Consider the following 18,855-nt stretch of genomic DNA (forward strand, 5'->3'; position numbering starts at 1 on the left):
CCACTGCCCTTCAGAAACTCCATAAATGTGTGACCCAGAACACCACAGAACTGCTGCAAGAGATGAGGGGGAGGAGGAGGGAGTAAGATACAAGGCCTCTAAACTCAAGGGGGAAATGGCTAAAACAATTGAAAAAAGTGAAGGTTATGGAAACACATAATTGCTGCTCTTGTTCAGCCCAGATCTGGTCTAATATGGAAACACATAATTGCTGCTCTTGTTCAGCCCAGATCTGGTCTAACCATAGGTCTAAATTTATGGGTCTAACATGACTGCCAATGTGTGAAGGATGGATGTAGCTTACTAAAGCCTACGTAGGTCACAGTTCAACTCTCTACATATTATTTCTCTTTATAATTGCATACAAAAAGTAGCAATATCTACATATTAAGCCTACTATATGCCTCGTTGACGGAAGGAAAGATTTGTTAGAATTTCAGCAAAGCTAATTTTTTTGCCACAAGCCCTAAGCATTGCATATATGTTTTTCTCTGGCTGGTGCTCCAAAAACTGTCTAAGAAGCTTGAAGTATGGAAACCGATATTCTCCGGCTGCAAAATAATGTTTTGTTCTGAACATTAGAGCCAAATTGGACCTTTAATTAAGAGACAATACAATGACGTCAAACCTAGATGTCAGTCCAACGACAAAACCCCAAACAAACCGAAATTGACATAAGTATGACGAAAGAGGATTTCGATAAACTGTCCTTTGTGAGGGCAGACGGCGCCATCACCGGTATAGAGGCCTCATAGCCGAGCGCTTGTAAATGTCCATTGAGATAAGAGAAACGAAATGTTGAATAGTGAGGTATTTAGCGCCTCAATAGTGGAGGTATTTAGCGCCTCGTTTAAGTAAACTAGAGTTAATTAAGGTAAGAATGATTATAGAAACTGTCAATGATATTGCTGACAAGCTCATAAGAAAAATGCGTACATTTTATACGACGCTAATAGCTACGTCGAAAATGGATCTCAAAGGCAACCCACCACCTCGTTTTACTCGAATAAAATGGCAATCTAACGGCAAAGCCTATTTAATTTCGTATACACCTTTGACATACCGTTAATCATAGGAAAAACTCAGATGTATCAATTTCACAAAGACAACAAAGCATGTGTCGAAGAGGCCCGAGATTTAACATTTGACAAATTGAAGAGGGGTTGATACAGAATTACAACACGAGTAGCTAAAATGTAACAGAATATTGCTAAAAGAAAATTGACACTTACTGGGATATGCTTACTCATTGAAGATTGTAGCTTAATCATACAGCCGGTCCCTAAAAATAAGTAAATATATTAAATGGTTTTGCACCATACAGTCAAGGCAATTCCTCCGTGCGGAGCCGGCGTCTACTCGACTAGTACGACGCAAGGAAAATGGACAATCACTATTCAGAGCTCTAGCTCTCTTGAAACCCCACCCTAGAAAGCCTACAAACTGTGCATGTTCTCTGGGATCAAGTTGTAGTCCTGCGCAAAAGAAGACAATTATTCAGTTTTATTCACCTCTGTTTGAATACTTAATAAGGATTCCTGATTATTGACTATAAAGTGCTTATCATTTAGGGTTTCCAATAGCTTTCACAGCCACAAAGTCAAAATAAGCTATTTTTTGTTGCTTTTTGGTCTTAATTTAAGGATTTAAGGGATTTATTTTTTATTTTACCTTTATTTAACTAGGCAAGTCAGTTAAGTACAAATTCTTATTTTTTCAATGACAGCCTAGGAAAAGTACTTTTTTTTTATCTCAAGGCTTACTACCATGAAGTTTGAAAAGACAGGCTGAGTGGGGTGGATTTATATTCATGAGCTCGCCTTGACTGACAGCTCTTTGAAACGCCTATGTCAAGCAACTTGGATGCATTGAGCGGTGTTGCAGTAAAATCATCTCAAGCAAATTTGGTGATACACAAAGCAACAACATTGAAATTGCAACAACACTGAAATTGCCTCAAATATATCTATTTTTATTATCCCATTTGGCATGTCTCTTGTGATGCGGTTCACAGCAGCACTGACAGATGTCTTGACTTGACAACTGCGTCAGAGTTTTGAACAACCCTCACCCCTTTTGTTCCATGCTGGCTGAAGACCTAGCTAGCCAGGAACTAGCTAACACCTGACACAGATGATAGGGGAGCTGAAATAAAAGATCCCAGAAATGTTCCATACGCACAAAATCTTATTTCTCTCCAAATGTGTGCACATATTTGTCTGCATCCCTGTTAGTGAGCATTTCTCTTTGCCAAAATAATCCATCCACCTGACAGGTATGGCATATTGACAAGCTGATTAAACAGCATGATCATTGGACGGGTGACACCTGATGAAACTGAGGAGTATTTCTGTCTGTAATAAAGCCCTTTTGTGGGGAAAAACTCATTCTAATTGACTGGGCCTGGCTCCCATGTGGGTGGGCCTATGCCCTCCCAGGCCCACCGATGACTGCGCCCCTGCCCAGTCTTGTGAAATCCATAGATTAAGGCATAATGAATTTATCTCAATTGACTGATTTAATCATATGAACTGTAGTTCAGTAAAATCGTTGAAATTGTTGCGTTTATATTTCTGTTCAGTGCATAAGTATCTGTGCCATAGATGAATAGGGTAAACTTTTAATTATATTTGCTGATACCCTACAGTCATACTTTGGCACGAGTAGAGTAGCTATCTAGCTATATAAACCATGCTCCTCTGCAAACACGCCTTCTCCATCGTTGGTTACAAGCGGTACTTGTTTAAATTAGGTAAGAGAATATCATGTTACCGTTGGTGTACTAAAAGGAGAGTTAAGGTGACGTCACCTTTTCTTCTTAGTAATGAATAGTGTTTGACATGGGGGGAGGGGCGGAGGGGACCAGTAACTTTATGATCAAACTTGATCAATGTAGCGGCAACAGTCATTTTTCATACTCTGGTCATCATACTTTGATCTGTCTTCCTTCAAATATCATCCAATTTCATGAAAAACATGATTTTGACTGTTCACCTATAAAGCTGAGAAATTGTATAAAAATGTTTATGACTTTGTGGCTACAGAAGCCAATAGTGTGCAACTGTAGCCCACAATTCAGGGCTTTCCTGCATGTGGGCATTCCTGCATTTGCAGGAACCCCCACCCCCCTCGAGCATTCCATTGATTTCTGCATGAACCCCCCCTCGAGCATGACATCTTCATCACAGAGTTTCTAAACCCAGAGGCGCAACTTCGCAAGATTTCTGGGAACGCTTGTGAAGCAGACCAGGCCGGACCAAAAATCTATGTCCGTTGACGTTGAAATCAAGGCAGGTCTTGACCGCACCAAATCGGAACCAAACATAGATACCTATGATTGGTTTAGATTTGATTCAGACCGGACCAAAAACCAATGTCCGTGGATGTGGAAATCAAGGCCGGTTCGGACTGCACCAAAATAAACATCCAAAAGGCATTAGCATCAGTCCGAGCTTACTGAGGTGTAGCCTACAGTGTTTCCAGAAATCAAATTTTATGTACGCTCATCTACCTCCATCCTATGCTAGCTTGCTACCGATGGCCCGGCTAGCTGTCTGAATCGCCGTGACCCCAACCAACCTCACTACTCACTGGACCCTTTTGATCACTCGACTAAGCATGCCTCTCCTTAATGTCAATATGCCTTGCCCATTGCTGTTCTGGTTAGTGTTTATTGGCTTATTTCACTGTCAAGCCTCTAGTCCTGCTCACTATACCTTATCCAACCTATTAGTTCCACCACCCTCACATGTGGTGACATCTCCTGGTTTCAATGATGTTTCTAGAGACAATATCTCTCTCATCATCACTCAATACCTAGGTTTACCTCCACTGTATTCACATCCTACCATACCTTTGTCTGTACATTATACCTTGAAGCTATTTCATCACCTCCAGAAACCTCCTTTTACCCGCTGTTCCAGACGTTCTAGACGACCAATTCTCATTGCTTTTAGCCGTACCCTTATCCTACTCCTCCTCTTTTCCTCTGGTGATGTAGAGGTTAATCCAGGCCCTGCAGTGCCTAGCTCCACTCCTATTCCCCAGGCGCTCTCTTTTGATGACTTCTGTAACCGTAATAGCCTTGGTTTCATGCATGTTAACATTAGAAGCCTCCTCCCTAAGTTTGTTTAATTCACTGCTTTAGCACACTCGGGCAACCCGGATGTTCTAGCTGTGTCTGAATCCTGGCTTTGGAAGACCACCAAAAATTCTGACATTTTCATCCCTAACTACAACATTTTCAGACAAGACAGAACTGCCAAAGGGGGCGGTGTTGCAATCTACTGCATAGATAGCCTGCAGAGTTCTGTCCTAATATCCAGGTCTGTACCCAAACAATTTGAACTTCTACTTTTAAAAATCCACTTCTCTAAAAACAAGTCTCTCACCGTTGCCGCCTGCTATAGACCACTCTCTGCCCCCAGCTGTGCTCTGGACATCATATGTGAACTGCCCCCCATCTATCTTCAGAGCTCGTGCTGCTAGGCGACATAAACTGGAACATGCTTAACACCCCAGCCATCCTACAATCTAAGCTTGATGCCCTCAATCTCACACAAATTATCAATGAACCTACCAGGTACCTCCCCAAAGCCGTAAACACTGGCACCCTCATAGATATCATCCTAACCAACTTGCCCTTTAAAGACACCTCTGCTGCCTTCAACCAAGATCTCAGCGATCACTGCCTCATTGCCTGCATCCGTAATGGGTCAGTGGTCAAACGACCTCCACTCATTACTGTCAAACGCTCCCTGAAACACTTCAGCGAGCAGGCCTTTCTAATCGACCTGGCCGGGGTATCCTGGAAGGATATTGATCTCATCCCGTCAGTAGAGGATGCCTGTTTTTTTTTAAATGCCTTCCTAACCATCTTAAATAAGCATGCCCCATTCAAGAAAATTAGAACCAGGAACAGATATAGCCCTTGGTTCTCCCCAGACCTGACTGCCCTCAACCAACACAAAAACATCCTATAGCGTTCTGCATTAGCATCGAACAGCCCCCGTGATATGCAGCTTTTCAGGGAAGCTAGAAACCAATATACACAGGCAGTTAGAAAAGCCAAGGCTAGCTTTTTCAAGCAGAAATTTGCTTCCTGCAACACTAACTCAAAAAAGTTTGGACACTGTAAAGTCCATGGAGAATAAGAACACCTCCTCCCAGCTGCCCACTGCACCGAAGATAGGAAACACTGTCACCACTGATAAATCCACTATAATTGAGAATTTCAATAAGCATTTTTTTTACGGCTGGCCATGCTTACCACCAGGCTACCCCTAACCCGGTCAACAGCCCCCACAGCATCTCGCCCAAGCCTTCCCAATTTCTCCTTCTCCCAAATCCAGTCAGCTGATGTTCTGAAAGAGCGGCAAAATCTGGACCCCTACAAATCAGCCGGGCTAGACAATCTGGACCCTTTCTTTCTAAAATTATCTGCCGAAATTGTTGCCACCCCTATTACTAGCCTGTTCAACCTCTCTTTCGTGTCATCTGAGATTCCCAACGATTGGAAAGCAGCTGCGGTCATCCTCCTCTTCAAAAGCCGGGACACTCTTGACCCAAACTGCTACAGACCTATATCTATTCTACCCTGCCTTTCTAAGGTCTTCGAAAGCCAAGTCAACAAATAGATCACCGACCATTTCGAATCTCACCATACCCTCTCTGCTATGCAATCTGGTTTCAGAGCTGGTCATGGGTGCACCTCAGCCACGCTCAAGGTCCTAAAAGATATCTTAACCGCCATCGATAAGAAATATTACTGTGCAGCCGTATTCATTGATATGGCCCAGGCTTTCGACTCTGTCAATCACCACATCCTCATCGGCAGACTCGACAGCCTTGGTTTCTCAAATGATTGCCTCGCCTGGTTCACCAACTACTTATCTGATAGAGTTCAGTGTGTAAAATCGGAGGGTCTGTTGTCCGGACCTCTAGCAGTCTCTATGGGGGTGCCACAGGGTTCAATTCTTGGACCGACTCTCTTCTCTGTATACATCAATGATGTTGCTCTTGCTGCTGGTGAGTCTCTGATCCACCTCTACGCAGACAACACCATTCTGTATACTTCTGGCCCTTCTTTGGACTCTGTGTAAACAACCCTCCAGGTAAGCTTCAATGCCATACAACTCTCCTTCCGTGGCCTCCAATTGCTCTTAAATACAAGTAAAACTAAATGCATGCTCTTCAACCGATCGCTGCCTGCACCTGCCCGCCTGTCCAACATCACTACTCTGGACGGCTCTAACTTAGAATACGTGGACAACTACAAATACCTAGGTGTCTGGTTAGACTGTAAACTCTCCTTCCAGACCCACATCAAACATCTCCAATCCAAAATGAAATCTAGAATTGGCTTCCTATTTTTCAACAAAGTATCCTTCACTCATGCTGCCAAACATACCCTTGTGAAACTGACCATCATACCAATCCTCGACTTCGGCGATGTCATTTACAAAATAGCCTCCAATACCCTACTCAACAAATTGGATGCAGTCTATCACAGTGCCATCTGTTTTGTCACCAAAGCCCCATATACTACCCACCATTGCGACCTGTACGCTCTCGTTGGCTGGCCCTCGCTTCATACTCATTGCCAAATCCACTGGCTCCAGGTCATCTACAAGACCCTGCTAGGTAAAGTCCCCCCTTATCTCAGCTCGCTGGTCACCATAGCATCACCCACCTGTAGCACGCGCTCACCCCCAAAACCAATTCTTTCTTTGTATCGCCTCTCCTTCCAGTTCTCTGCTGCCAATGACTGGACCAAACTACAAAAATCTCTGAAACTGGAAACACTAATCTCCCTCACTAGCTTTAAGCACCAGCTGCCAGAGCAGCTCACAGATTACTGCACCTGTACATAGCCCATCTATAATTTAGCCCAAACAACTACCTCTTTCTTTCTACTGTATTTATTTTATTTATTTATTTATTTTGCTCCTTTGCACCCCATTATTTTTATTTCTACTTTGCACATTCTTCCACTGCAAATCTAACATTCCAGTGTTTTACTTGCTATATTGTATTTACTTTGCCACCATGGCCTTTTTTTGCCTTTCCCTCCCTTATCTCACCTCATTTGCTCACATCGTATATAGATTTGTTTCTACTGTATTATTGACTGTATGTTTGTTTTACTCCATGTGTAACTCTGTGTTGTTGTATGTGTCGAACTGCTTTGCTTTATCTTGGCCAGGTCGCAATTGTAAATGAGAACTTGTTCTCAACTTGCCTACCTGGTTAAATAAAGGTGAAATAAATAAAATAAAATATGTGGTAAGCCTACCATTTGTAAAACACCACAAAAGACGTCTGGTCCGGACAGTTACGGATACAAACTTGAAACCTCTGATCATGACAATGGGGTGGAACTCCAGGACAACACATTGCCCATTCCATATTGTCCATTTTACTTTGACATGTCCTGTTTTTGGGACATGTTGCTTGTTAACATGACAGTGCATTTTTTTTGGGGGGGGGGGGGGGGTGTTGGCTCTTTTACAATGGGTGTAAATAGGACATAATGTTGGTTTATCTCAATTTGTGAGCGTGGTCGAGGGGAATTCCTTATTATTACTTGAATGCCGACTGAGACTATAGTTTAAAAATTGACGAATAGAAGTATAAAGAGGGCTTCCTGATGCAGGATGTTGTAACGGCTTTCTTCTACCTCCTTCTCTGACGAAGAGGTGGAATAAGGATCGGACCAAAATGCAACGTGGTTCGTTTGATGCATCTTTAATGAAGAAGAACACGAACAATACAAAACAACAAACGTGGAAAACCGAAACAGCCCTGACTGGTGCAACAAACACAGAGACAGGAACAATCACCCACAAACACACAGTGAAACCCAGGCTACCTAAATATGGTTCCCAATCAGAGACAATGACTAACACCTGCCTCTGATTGAGAACCATATCAGGCCAGACATAGAAATAGACAAACAAGACATCCAACATAGAATGCCCATTCAGATCACACCCTGACCAACCAAAACATAGAAACATACAAATAAACTATGGTCAGGGTGTGACAGATGTAGGAATGCTCACATCCGATTTGCAGGCTGGAATAGCGTCCTTCTCATAGAAGCTAGTGAGGACCATAATTTAGGCCCTGTTAGGCCTATGTGGCAACAAATAGGCTATTCTTTCAAAAGTTGAGTAACCGGAATTGTAAACATCATGATGCACACATCTTAGCAGGTAAAATGCACTATTTTGTAGGTATTTATAAGTAAGCTATAGCTAGGCTATGCTGTACTGCGGTCTATATTACTAAAACATTTATCTTATTAGGTATTTCAGTGAAAAGTATTTTAGGATATAATATAGTAGTATAGTTGTTCTTAATAATATTGTAATTAAGATGTTATCAAGTTGATACAGTGTCCTGGATGAGCACTAAATTCAATCTAGGTCCTATGCCAATGTTGCGCATGTTAATCTAAATATAAATTAATCTCACTATAGAAATTATTATAGAAAAGAGAACATATTTGGTTCCAGTCTTGATATAAAGGTTTTGTGAAGCCACATCAAATCTAGTTTTATTTAATACAGCCAGTAGCCTAATTCTTTACCATCAAAGAGTTTATATCAGCAAAAAGTTAGAGTTACAACATCAGTTATAGATGCCTGATAAATATGTTAATGTTTCTCATTATTCTAGAAAAAGTACTTTTGAACAAAATGCATCTTTCTAGAAACTGCCTGTGTGTCATGATTGAAGGCACAAACAAAATAGCTGAGCTGTGTGTTTTTGTCTCCACCTCCCTTTGCATTGACACAAAGAGGGATATTGAATTGTCGATGTTAATAGCCACTGGGGTGAAAGCAGACGTGTTTCAGTCTCTACCAGTTGTCAGTGGATACCAGTGTCCAACAGGAGTGCTCATGGGTGTGGTGAGAGAATTTTCCAATCCATCACCATTGTGCCAATTGTCCATAAAAGAAATGTGCGAGCATAGCTCTGGTTTCAAATGAAGGCACTCAAATCTCAGGTCAAAACTCACAAATGAGTATGAAAGGAATGCATGACTCAGAGGATCTCGTTCTCGAGGTAACATCTCTAGCTCTTTTATATTTTTTAGACCTGTAAATCCCAGTACGGTGTTTTGGATTTGGACACAACGTGGTTGTTGTTTTTTTTGCTCATGAATGGTAACTGAATTGAATAATCTTAAAGAACATCACTATTGAAAAAGAAAATGGTAAAAAAAAGTGTTCCTTTCCATTCCTTTTGTTTTAATATGGTGTAACAAATGCATGGTTCATTTCATTGTAATCTATTTGTTGTAAGTATTAAAATGTGTGTATATATATATTATATGTTTATTAATAACTATATAATAATAACTATATAATAACTATATTTTAAAAAGTACTTAAAATACTGTATATTTTTGGTGGTTGGGTGGTGTTTCCAGGAGGGCTCAAGTAAGCTCAGAGACCAGGTAGATGGCAGTGGAATGAGCCTGGGCAAGAAGAAGGGAGTGAAGGTGAGTGGGAAACACGTGGCCCCAGTGGACTGGGACAGAGGGGGGCCGTCCATAGTCCACCACTCCGACTACGTGAGCAGCCCCAGACCCTCAGAAAACAACCCCACCATCATCTCTATCAGCCCCTCTACCCACTCCCACAGGCCCTCTGGGTCTCCAGAGAGGGACCGGCCCAGGCAGGATGAGGGCCCTCCCTCCAGGGTGGAGTGGTCCAGAGAGGGTTGCACCTACAGCCAAAGGGCGTCCAACAGCGAGGTGGGGGTCTCCCGACAGACCATGGATGAGTTGAAGAGTATCCTGAAGGATAGTTCCATGCTTGGTGCCCGGGGGAAGGAGGAGGGGAGGCGTCCTGGAAGCCCAGCGCCTTACACCTACCTGCATGAGACCAACCTGCATGGGACCAACAGGGGAGATGGACGTCCGGAGTCCCAGTCCTCCTTCACCACTTTCAAGCCCCACTCTGATGCTTCCAGTAGGGTGTCCACCAGGTCCAGGGACAGCAGCTCCCTCCAGCTTGGCTCCGGGATGGACTCGTCAGATGTGACTGGAGCAAACAGGCAATCCGGAGTTCGGTCGTCCACGTTCGAGAACAGTACTGCCAACTGTGGAGAGACCTGGAACTCACAAACAAGTCAGTCTGGTTTGGGATTAGTTTTATCAAAAAGCTTTTATTACATTTTTTAAATAAACTTGTAGCTAATACAGTAGTTCCATCACAGGTGAACATCTTTTTTTACAGACATGATAGTTGCTTTTGGCTCTTGTTCTCATAGATAACAGTAAAGACGACATGGATAAGTCTAGGACTCAGAACTTCTCAGCCATGGAGCACATCAAGCAGCAGATTGTCCGGGAGAATATCAACTTTGTCCGCTTCGAGGCCACGGATCTCCATGGGGTGTCCAGGTCTAAGACAGTGCCAGTCCGCTTCTTTCATGTAATCATCTCACACACAGTACACAAACATCCTGAAACATACTAGCTATAGTGTATTGAGACAACCCACAATGTTATAATGCTATTTGTTTAAATGGTTGCTCAATGGTTATGCTTGCCTATAGGAAAAATCCCATGATGTAAATTTCTTTTAAATCTTTACAGGAGAAAGCAATGTACGGGGTGCCGATGCCAAGAAGCTACCTAGAGCTGACCCTGAGCCCTAAGAGCTGTGAGGTGGACCACGCCAACAACCCTGCCAACTTCAGCAGCGACGTGCTGCTTATCCCAGACCTATCGACCTTCAGGGTGCTGCCCTGGGCTGAGCAGACGGCCCGGGTCATCTGTGACCCCTGCATGATAACCGGCAGCCCCCTGCGCACCGCACCCCGCCTCATTGCCAAGCAGCTGATGGGGCAGCTCCAGAGCATGGGTTTCTCCCTGTACTCCTCCTTCACCTACGAGTGCTGTGTCCTGGGAGCGCCCGACAGGGTGGGCCCCAAGACCATTCTGTTCCCCGCCACCACCCTGGCCAGCAACCACGACCTGCCCTTCTTCCAGCAGCTGGTGAATGGGATGTACTGCATGGGGGCCGACGTGGACAGTTTGGCCTCAGCCATGGTGCCCGGCCAGATGGAGATCAACCTGAGGCCAGAGTTTGGCATCGCGGCCGCCGACACCGCCTTCACGTTCCGTACCGGCATCAAAGAGATGGCGAGGAAACACAGCTACATCGCCAGCTTCTTCACCGACGACAGCCTGTACAATGCCGGGGTGCTTTCCCACTCTCTCTGGGACGCCAACGGCCGCCGTAGTCTCTTCCACACCGGGGACCATGGCGGAGGGGAGCTGTCGGAGATTGGCAGGAAGTGGCTTGCGGGGCTCCTGAGCCACTCGGCCGCCCTGAGCTGCCTGCTCTCCCCTGGGCTGAGCTGCCGCAGCCACATCGCAAAGAAGGTTAAAGACCCCAAGCACAACGTGCTCTACGCCACCTACGGCTACAATGACAACAGCAGCGCCTTCAATGTAAAATGCCACGGCGGCCGGGAGATGCATATCGACAACAAGCTGGGCTCGGCCATGGCTAACCCATACGTGGTGCTGGCGGCCACCGTGGCGGCAGGACTGGACGGTATCAAACGCAACCTGGCGGCCGAGACGGGTCTGACCAGGGCCTCCACCCACACCCAGCTGGGGAAACAGCAGTTTTCCATCCCTGTGAAGCTGGAAGACGCTCTGGTGGCTTTGAGCGAAGACCATGTGATTCGCGGAGCGCTGGGAGAACCATTTGTGCAGTATTTTATTGCTCTGAAGCAATTTGAGATTGAGACTGAAGAATTGGATGCAGAGAGGAACAAATGTCTGGAATATTTCATATAGAAGTACTCAATGTTCTACAGTCGGATTCCTGTTAAACAAATGGATTGATCGAATTCACACAATGCTTTCTTTCAACATATATCTTTTTTTATTCCATATTTGACAGAAAACAATAAAAACATGATTGAAATATCAACATCTGTGTGCAGGGCCCAAATGAATTGAAAATGAATTATCACATTTAATCAGAGTTCTTTAAAAAGAGAGTAGGAAACATCTGGGGTTTTGGGTCTTGAATTATGATGCCTTACAGTAGATAGCTGTCAGTATGGTACGCAAACATAAATAACATTTTCAACCTATTACAGTGCCATGGGAAAATGTATGAAAGGAAACTGGCCACTTCACACTGAATACTGACATTGAAACTTATTTTACATGTATAGCCGAACACACAACACAGGGTACCTTATATTGAAGCAATTATTTTCATATGCATGTATGCACTTTTTAAAATGAAATGTCTACTATGAACTCAAAACAAAGGACAGTAATTTACTCACGTTTGGGGTATTCAATTGACAACTAAGGGACAATCTAACTGACCATTTCACAAGTAAGGCATAAAAATGTTATTGCTTTATCAGAATTAGCACACTTGCCATATTAGAACATTCCAACATATAACAATTTGTACAATAAAACGTATCCCATAACCAGTGCAAAAAAAATACATGCAAATTCCCTAAAGACTTAACAGTCTAATTTACAAAACAAACCCTGTCATAGAACAGCGCTGTTATTGCCTTGATCGTAGACAACATTGACACATTCACTTCTTGCTGATGAGATTCCCCACCCGTTGTATGAATCGGCCAAGCTTATTTTCATTGGGAGTAGTTTCAGTCTGATAGCGGTGCATGGAACTCCCGTGTTTGTCTGAGTCATATCGGTTCGTAGTAGCTGTTGTCGGCTTATCAGAAGGCTTGTTGTCAAATGAAACAAAACTCTCAAACCGGCTATACGCTCGTTTCCTCCCGGTGTCTGAATGAATTGATGCTTGACTCTCCACAGTGTTCGTGGAGCTCAGGGAGTCCTGGTCCGGTACACATTTCTTTCTAAAGCTCCTTCTAACCCAGCTAGTCGTTAACCCAGGAGATGAGGATTTACCTGCTGGGCTGGGAGAATTATATAGTTGTTCCTTTTCGGTTTCAGTGTCAGCCGCAATGTGTGATGACCTGGAAGGGCTTGGAGAATGACCTTTGGGTGATGTAGTAAGTCGCACAGCTGACGGTTTTCCAGGAGGATCTGAGATGGTTCTCTGCTCTGCGGAAATGTCAGCCTGCACTAAATGCTTTGATCCTACTGAACCTATCCTTTGAATTGTGGATCTGAATGAATTCTGCCTTTGGAGTTCTGCTCCTTCTTCTTTGTGTGACGTTTTCTCCACCATTTTCTCCACTGAAACATTGGCATGCACTATATTCATTATTGATTCCACTGAAGTTCTGGGTTTCAATGGATTCGCACTTTGGTATGTTTCCTCTTTGTCTGCGGAGAGCACCAAGTCAGAGCTGTTGGCCAGCTGGTCAGCGGAGCCATGACTCTTCCTGGTGGGGCCCTCCTTCTCCTCTGGTATTCCAATCAAAGATGTTAGTGCTTTAGAGCTCTCCACATTAAGTCCAATTGGTCTGAAGTTGGAGGGCTTGAGCAAAGGTTCCTTTAGTTGTATTCCCAGTTGGGCTGCCGACATCGTCCTGGAGAGAGGCTCTTGCCAGTCATCAAGAGGATTCCTCTCTGTCTTAGTCGTGATATCGTATTGTGAGACAGACTTTTGCGCATCACTAAAGTTGGTTAGTTTACATTTTTGGTCTTCAACTCTGTTTTCCTCTTCCTGTTGACCTCCTGGGTTGAGTTCCTCTCTGCGGCTGGAAGGTCCTTGAATAGAACTGTGTTCTGAGCTGCCTGCTAGCTCTGCCGCACTGTGCCTTTTATCCAGGCCTCTCTCTGACGACCTTCCTTTAGCTCTTTCCAGAGTAGAGAAAATAGACAGCCGGAGAGAATCCTGGCTCTGCCCTGGCCTTAAGTTGCTGACAGGTTCCTCATACTCATGTAAACTGAGCCTTTTCCGTCTGATCTCTTCCAGTCTCGTCTGACTCTCCCTCAATCTAGCAGGGGTCAGTTGGGTTTGGAAGTTGCTTAGACCACCTAGACTGCCCGGTGGAGATGTCACTCCTAGACTGCCCTGTGGGGATGTCACTCTTAGACTGCCCTGTGGAGATAGCATCCATAGACTACCTTGTGGAGATGTCACAGAGTGCCCAGACATATAGTTAGGAGTTTCAGACTGCTCTGTCAGACGGCTGTTGAAGAGGACTGATGTTCTCATCCGGGATGATGTGTTTGGGTTCTGAGTGCTGTCAGGCAGATGCAGATTATCAACTGGCTCCCCTAGGGTCGCATCACTGTTATTGAGGTACGAGTCGATTTTCCACCTGTTAAGAGAGTTCTCACTGCTGTAAGGGAGTAGATGCTGTTGGTCAATGCCATACCTCTTCTGCGTGTAATGATTCATCCTGCCTGGTAACAGTAGATCCTCGCTGCATCTGCCTCTCTCAGGGGCACCGCGAGCGCCGCCAGCGTCATCTCTTACATTCCTCAAGTGAGTTGTGGAATTCCCTCTCCGCGGCAGCTCTCCGGCGTAGCTGTGTCCCCTCACAAGTTTCCCCATATCGGTGCAGTGAGATTGATTCAGTCTGTCCTGAAAGCTCAGTCCTCTTTTGACCATCTGTCCATTGTTGTATCGATCGTCCTTCTGTTGACCGGTAGAGCTCATCAAGCCAAGCTGTGTCCCACGGGATCGCATGTGAATCTGGTCAAGAGAGAGTCTGCTCTCGAAGTGCCGACCAGAATAAGGGTCATATGTGGACATAGCCGGCTCTTTCCGGAAGTCTCTCTCCTGAGAGAGAGTGGCGGGAAGAGTGGATCGGGCGAACAGGCGTCTGAACTCCTCGTCGTAGGAGCCCACCAGCTGCCCTGTGACCACCAGGACCATGCTGAGGTTGATCTTCTCAAAGGACCACATGAAGCTGGAGAAAAGGGAGATCAAAAGAAAGGTATTATAATAAATAAATGCAGTCATCCAGTTAGTTATATATAAAACTCCATGAATACTTTAGAAAATGTTAGTATGCTATGTATTGTATAATACCATATTTAACATACTGTATTTAACAAGTATAAGGAAGAGTTTGTGAACAGATTTATGTTTGAAATGCAATAGAGTGGACAGAGTTGGTTGTACTCGGTTAGACATACCTGTATGTGCCGTACAAAACTGTTTTGCAGTCCACCAAAAGAAACCTCTGCTCCAAAGATCCATGGAACTTTGCTCCAGATCGACACATGTACTGCTGTCCTTTCACTGTCCGAACTCGCAGGTTCTGAACAAGAGAGAAGAATTTTTCGCACACACACACACACACACACACACACACACACACACACACACACACACACACACACACACACACACACACACACACACTACTAATACAACTCTAACCTTAACAAACTTGTGACAACCATCCCCAAAACCATTGACAGGAGGCCAACCAGAAAATTGGTTTGGAATGATTAAGCGTTACAGCGAGATAACAAACACTTTTCATCTTTCATCGGGAAATGTTGTTTTTGCTCAAAACAGTTCTCGATCTATCCATTTGAGACAAAGAGTAAAGACACTTTGTAACAGAAACAAGCCTGGCACTGTGCTATAAACCTCATGAAATAAACCCGCTGATGACATCCAGCATGTTAATACACTGATGATGCTTCAGGGGAAATAGACACACCGGTAAATTACTACTGCATTTCCACCAAGGGTGTGGAGCAAATGTCATTGCTAATGCGCGAAGACTCCTGCCAATAGTTAAAAGGTCATGCCACTGACAAACTCCTGCTATGCATTTAAAGAGACCGTGGTCTCAGTATGACGCCCTGATAAAATAAAGGTTAAATAAATACAATAAATACAATTTAATCAGGACTTTAAGCTCTTACAGTTCCTTTGTGAATATATGCTGAGTGTAGAAAACATTGGGAACGCCTGCCCTTTCCATGACATATACTGACAAGATGAATCTGGGTGAAGGCCATGATCCCTTATTGATGTCACTTGTTAAATCCACTTCAATCTGTGTAGATTGAAGGAGAGGAGACAGGTTAACGAAGGATTTTTAAGCTTTGGGACAATTGAGACATTGATTTTGTACTGTATGTGTGCCATTCAGAGGATGAACAGGCAAGGCAAACTACTTAAGTGCTTTTGAAAAGGGTATGGTAGTAGTTGCCAGGCACACTGGTTTAAGTGTGTCAAGAACTGCAATGCTGCTGGATTTTTTTGAGCTCAACCACTTCCCATACGTATCAAGAATGGTCCACCGCCCAAAGGACATCCAGTCATCTTGACTTTAACTGTGGGAGGCATTCGAGTCAACATGGGCCAACATCCCTGTGGTACGCTTTCGAGTCCATGCCCTGACTTAATTGAGGCTGTTCTGAGGACAAAAGGGTGTGCAACTCAATATTCGGAAGGTCTTCCTATTTTTTGTTATACACACAGTGTAATGGGATACACAAATTATGTGTAGAAAAATGGTGGTATTTCATTGGACGAAGCAGAAGTTTTTGTTATAGTTCATTTACATTTTGGCAAAGTATTTCAAATACAATTCCTTACCTTGAGCTCTTGGATTTGGACACCTGCACTCTTAGCCATATTCAGAAAGCTTTTGAATTGGAAGTCATCAAGAAGTATGTAGACCATCACTCCCCTAGAAGTCGCATTGACAATCTCCTTAAAAATATCAACGTCAGTGAAGACATCCATCGCTATAGCAATAACCTAGAATAGAAAGGATAGAAGAATACGCCTCATTATCAGTTGTGGGAACAGCAGAGGTTTATTGAAAGTAGAAGTCTCAGAACTTGGTCACCAAATCTGAAACGGTGCCTCATGGCTTTTTTTCTGTGTAGTAATTGCTGTGTTGGGGAATAGTGAACTACATGTAGTTCAACTAGTAATTTAATTGCAGTTTTTCAGTAGCTTGGTGGTAGTTGAACTAAATTCAAACGTTTTCAGTAGTTAATTACTTGTTTTGCAATGTAGTGGTGTAGCTACCTGCTGGAACTACACACTACTTTTTTTCTAAAATAAAACATGGGTGAAGTAGGCAATAATTTCATTTCTTTTTCTGCATCAGCCCTGCCCTATTCTCACTTTTTGTGTTTAATAGGCTAAATTACACATCTGACTCCAGAGCAATCTGTTCTTGCAATTTGGCGTCAATGACATTTCAGATTTATATATGATCCTTTTTCACAAAGTAGTGAACTACTTTTTCAAAGTAACTTTAGGTAAGTAAACTACATTTTTCTTAAGGATTGCTTCAGTGTAGTTTAACTTCTTCCAGTGTGAAGTAATTCGTAGCTCGGTAAACTATATTTTCAGAGTAGCTTCGCCAACATTGAGTAATTGCGGTATTCAAAAGTGCACTGTCTGTACAGCACAGTATGTGCTGTTTTGAGAAGTAACAATGACTTTTGTTATCCGCACACACCCTTTTTTAACCTTCTGGAATTACATATCCAATTGTAAGGATGATAAGTGGAAACCTTTCAAAGCACAATAAGTCTGGCAAGCAGCCATGACGTGGGAAGCTAACATTTCAGTAGGATTACCTTGAAACCGGTTGAGACAGGCTTAGGCGGTTGATATGCCACAGACATTTAACTGAAGATTTAAAAAAATCTCAACATATGCAGCTGTGGGAAATGCTACTCTGTGAGAAAGACAATTCAAACCCGGGAATGTGAATTTGTACAAACCATAACAGTAAATACCAGACACTGCAAATGATTGATGGGAAATTATATTATTGTGCCTCGTTACCTGTCTTGCGTCTTGAATTTGTTTACGTATCGTCTCTTTGATGGTCGGTGTGTTGTGTCTGGGAGGGTGGAAAAGCAGGCTGATGTTTGTCTCCACGTTCTCATTGGTGACCTCTGGCCAGCCGAGGTCAAGGTCAGGAACCTCCTCATCGGACTCAGTGGGGAAGTAAGTCGAGGGAGCTATGACATTTTCTTCACTTTCACGTTTCCCTGCTTCATAATCCTTATCCTCCGGGACTGGCAACTCTGCATTGTCCAAAATGAAGATGACCTCCTCTTCAGAGAGAAAGTCACTGAGTTGTTCGGCTTTGAGGTACTCCTGGTAGGCATCTCTACCCCCACTGACCAGAGCGTAGATGGCAAGCCGGTAGGACTCCTTGTAGTGTGGCTGAATGTATTCCACTGGAATCATGTCTTCTTTGAAGGACAACAGACAGGAGAGCTTGGATTCCATTTGTATGATCTCCCCCTGAGAGGATCTCTGTTCATGTAGAATGGTGTTATTACCTGAAAAATATATACAATATATCTTGTGTTATGACGGAACTGATTAAATTGTGACTTGTGCTATTTTCATCTTCACTATGTATAATGCCACAACCTAAGGCCAAACCCATTTAAGTAAAATGGTTGACTCACAAACTAGCACATGTGAAACTTCCAATAACTGTTTGATTTTACCATATTTGTGTAGACATTCTTCAGTCAGTACATTTGTAGAAAATACACTCCACCTGTGTGGAAATTCAAGTGCAGAAAGTACAGCACAAAGGATCTTTTCAAATCTTCTTGAACATTTCAGGGGAGAGAGACAGAAAAGAGGCCTTGCACTCAATTGAATGTCATAATGTCAACAAACTAGACTTACTTCATGGTCAGCAACGATAACCAGCTCTTTCTGCTTTTAAAATCCCATTGAATGTGTTAAATTGTCCAGTAAGTTGAACATTGTGAATAACAGCCAGCAAGTCAACCCTGACCGGCACCGCTGTCGTTATGACTGAAGTTAAAAAGTGAGCAGTCAATGATGCTGCAGATCAAACCTGCTGCAGTCTTTCACCCCATTCACCGCTTTGACAAAACACATCCCTTGAGAGTCCCTCCCTCTCCTTTCAGAAGTTTGGAAGAAGTCAGGC

At 43.6% G+C, this 18,855-nt stretch overlaps 2 protein-coding genes across 2 annotated transcripts; one reads left to right on the forward strand and one right to left on the reverse strand.

Moving 5' to 3' along the window:
• Nucleotides 1–9,033: 9,033 nt before the first annotated feature.
• On the forward strand, nucleotides 9,034–11,827 carry LOC135520355 (lengsin-like). The gene is made up of 4 exons (XM_064945837.1): nucleotides 9,034–9,072; nucleotides 9,440–10,142; nucleotides 10,285–10,448; nucleotides 10,613–11,827. The coding sequence occupies exons 1-4, from the start codon at nucleotides 9,034–9,036 to the stop codon at nucleotides 11,825–11,827; spliced, it is 2,121 nt and encodes a 706-aa protein (XP_064801909.1).
• Nucleotides 11,828–11,850: 23 nt separating this feature from the next.
• Nucleotides 11,851–18,780, reverse strand: LOC135523601 (protein FAM83B-like). Its single transcript, XM_064950385.1, has 5 exons — nucleotides 18,588–18,780; nucleotides 17,721–18,226; nucleotides 16,509–16,673; nucleotides 15,086–15,210; nucleotides 11,851–14,856 (listed from the first exon to the last, which is right to left on the reverse strand). Exons 2-5 carry the CDS (start codon nucleotides 18,171–18,173, stop codon nucleotides 12,600–12,602), a joined length of 3,000 nt encoding a protein of 999 aa, XP_064806457.1. The 5' UTR covers nucleotides 18,174–18,226; nucleotides 18,588–18,780; the 3' UTR covers nucleotides 11,851–12,599.
• Nucleotides 18,781–18,855: the final 75 nt, after the last annotated feature.

Source organism: Oncorhynchus masou, chromosome 4, assembly GCF_036934945.1.
Source record: "Oncorhynchus masou masou isolate Uvic2021 chromosome 4, UVic_Omas_1.1, whole genome shotgun sequence".
NCBI lineage: Eukaryota > Metazoa > Chordata > Actinopteri > Salmoniformes > Salmonidae > Oncorhynchus > Oncorhynchus masou.

Excerpts from the sequence above, each read along its gene's own strand:
- LOC135520355 (XM_064945837.1), top strand. The coding sequence starts at position 9,034 with ATGAAAGGAATGCATGACTCAGAGGATCTCGTTCTCGAG. Across the intron at positions 9,073-9,439 it reads CAGAGGATCTCGTTCTCGAG|GAGGGCTCAAGTAAGCTCAG; the intron begins GTAACATCTCTA and ends TGGTGTTTCCAG. Across the intron at positions 10,449-10,612 it reads TGCCAGTCCGCTTCTTTCAT|GAGAAAGCAATGTACGGGGT; the intron begins GTAATCATCTCA and ends AAATCTTTACAG.
- LOC135523601 (XM_064950385.1), bottom strand. The coding sequence starts at position 18,173 with ATGGAATCCAAGCTCTCCTGTCTGTTGTCCTTCAAAGAAGACATGATT. Across the intron at positions 15,211-16,508 it reads TCCAAATCCAAGAGCTCAAG|AACCTGCGAGTTCGGACAGT; the intron begins GTAAGGAATTGT and ends TCTCTTGTTCAG. Across the intron at positions 14,857-15,085 it reads GTTTTGTACGGCACATACAG|CTTCATGTGGTCCTTTGAGA; the intron begins GTATGTCTAACC and ends CCTTTTCTCCAG.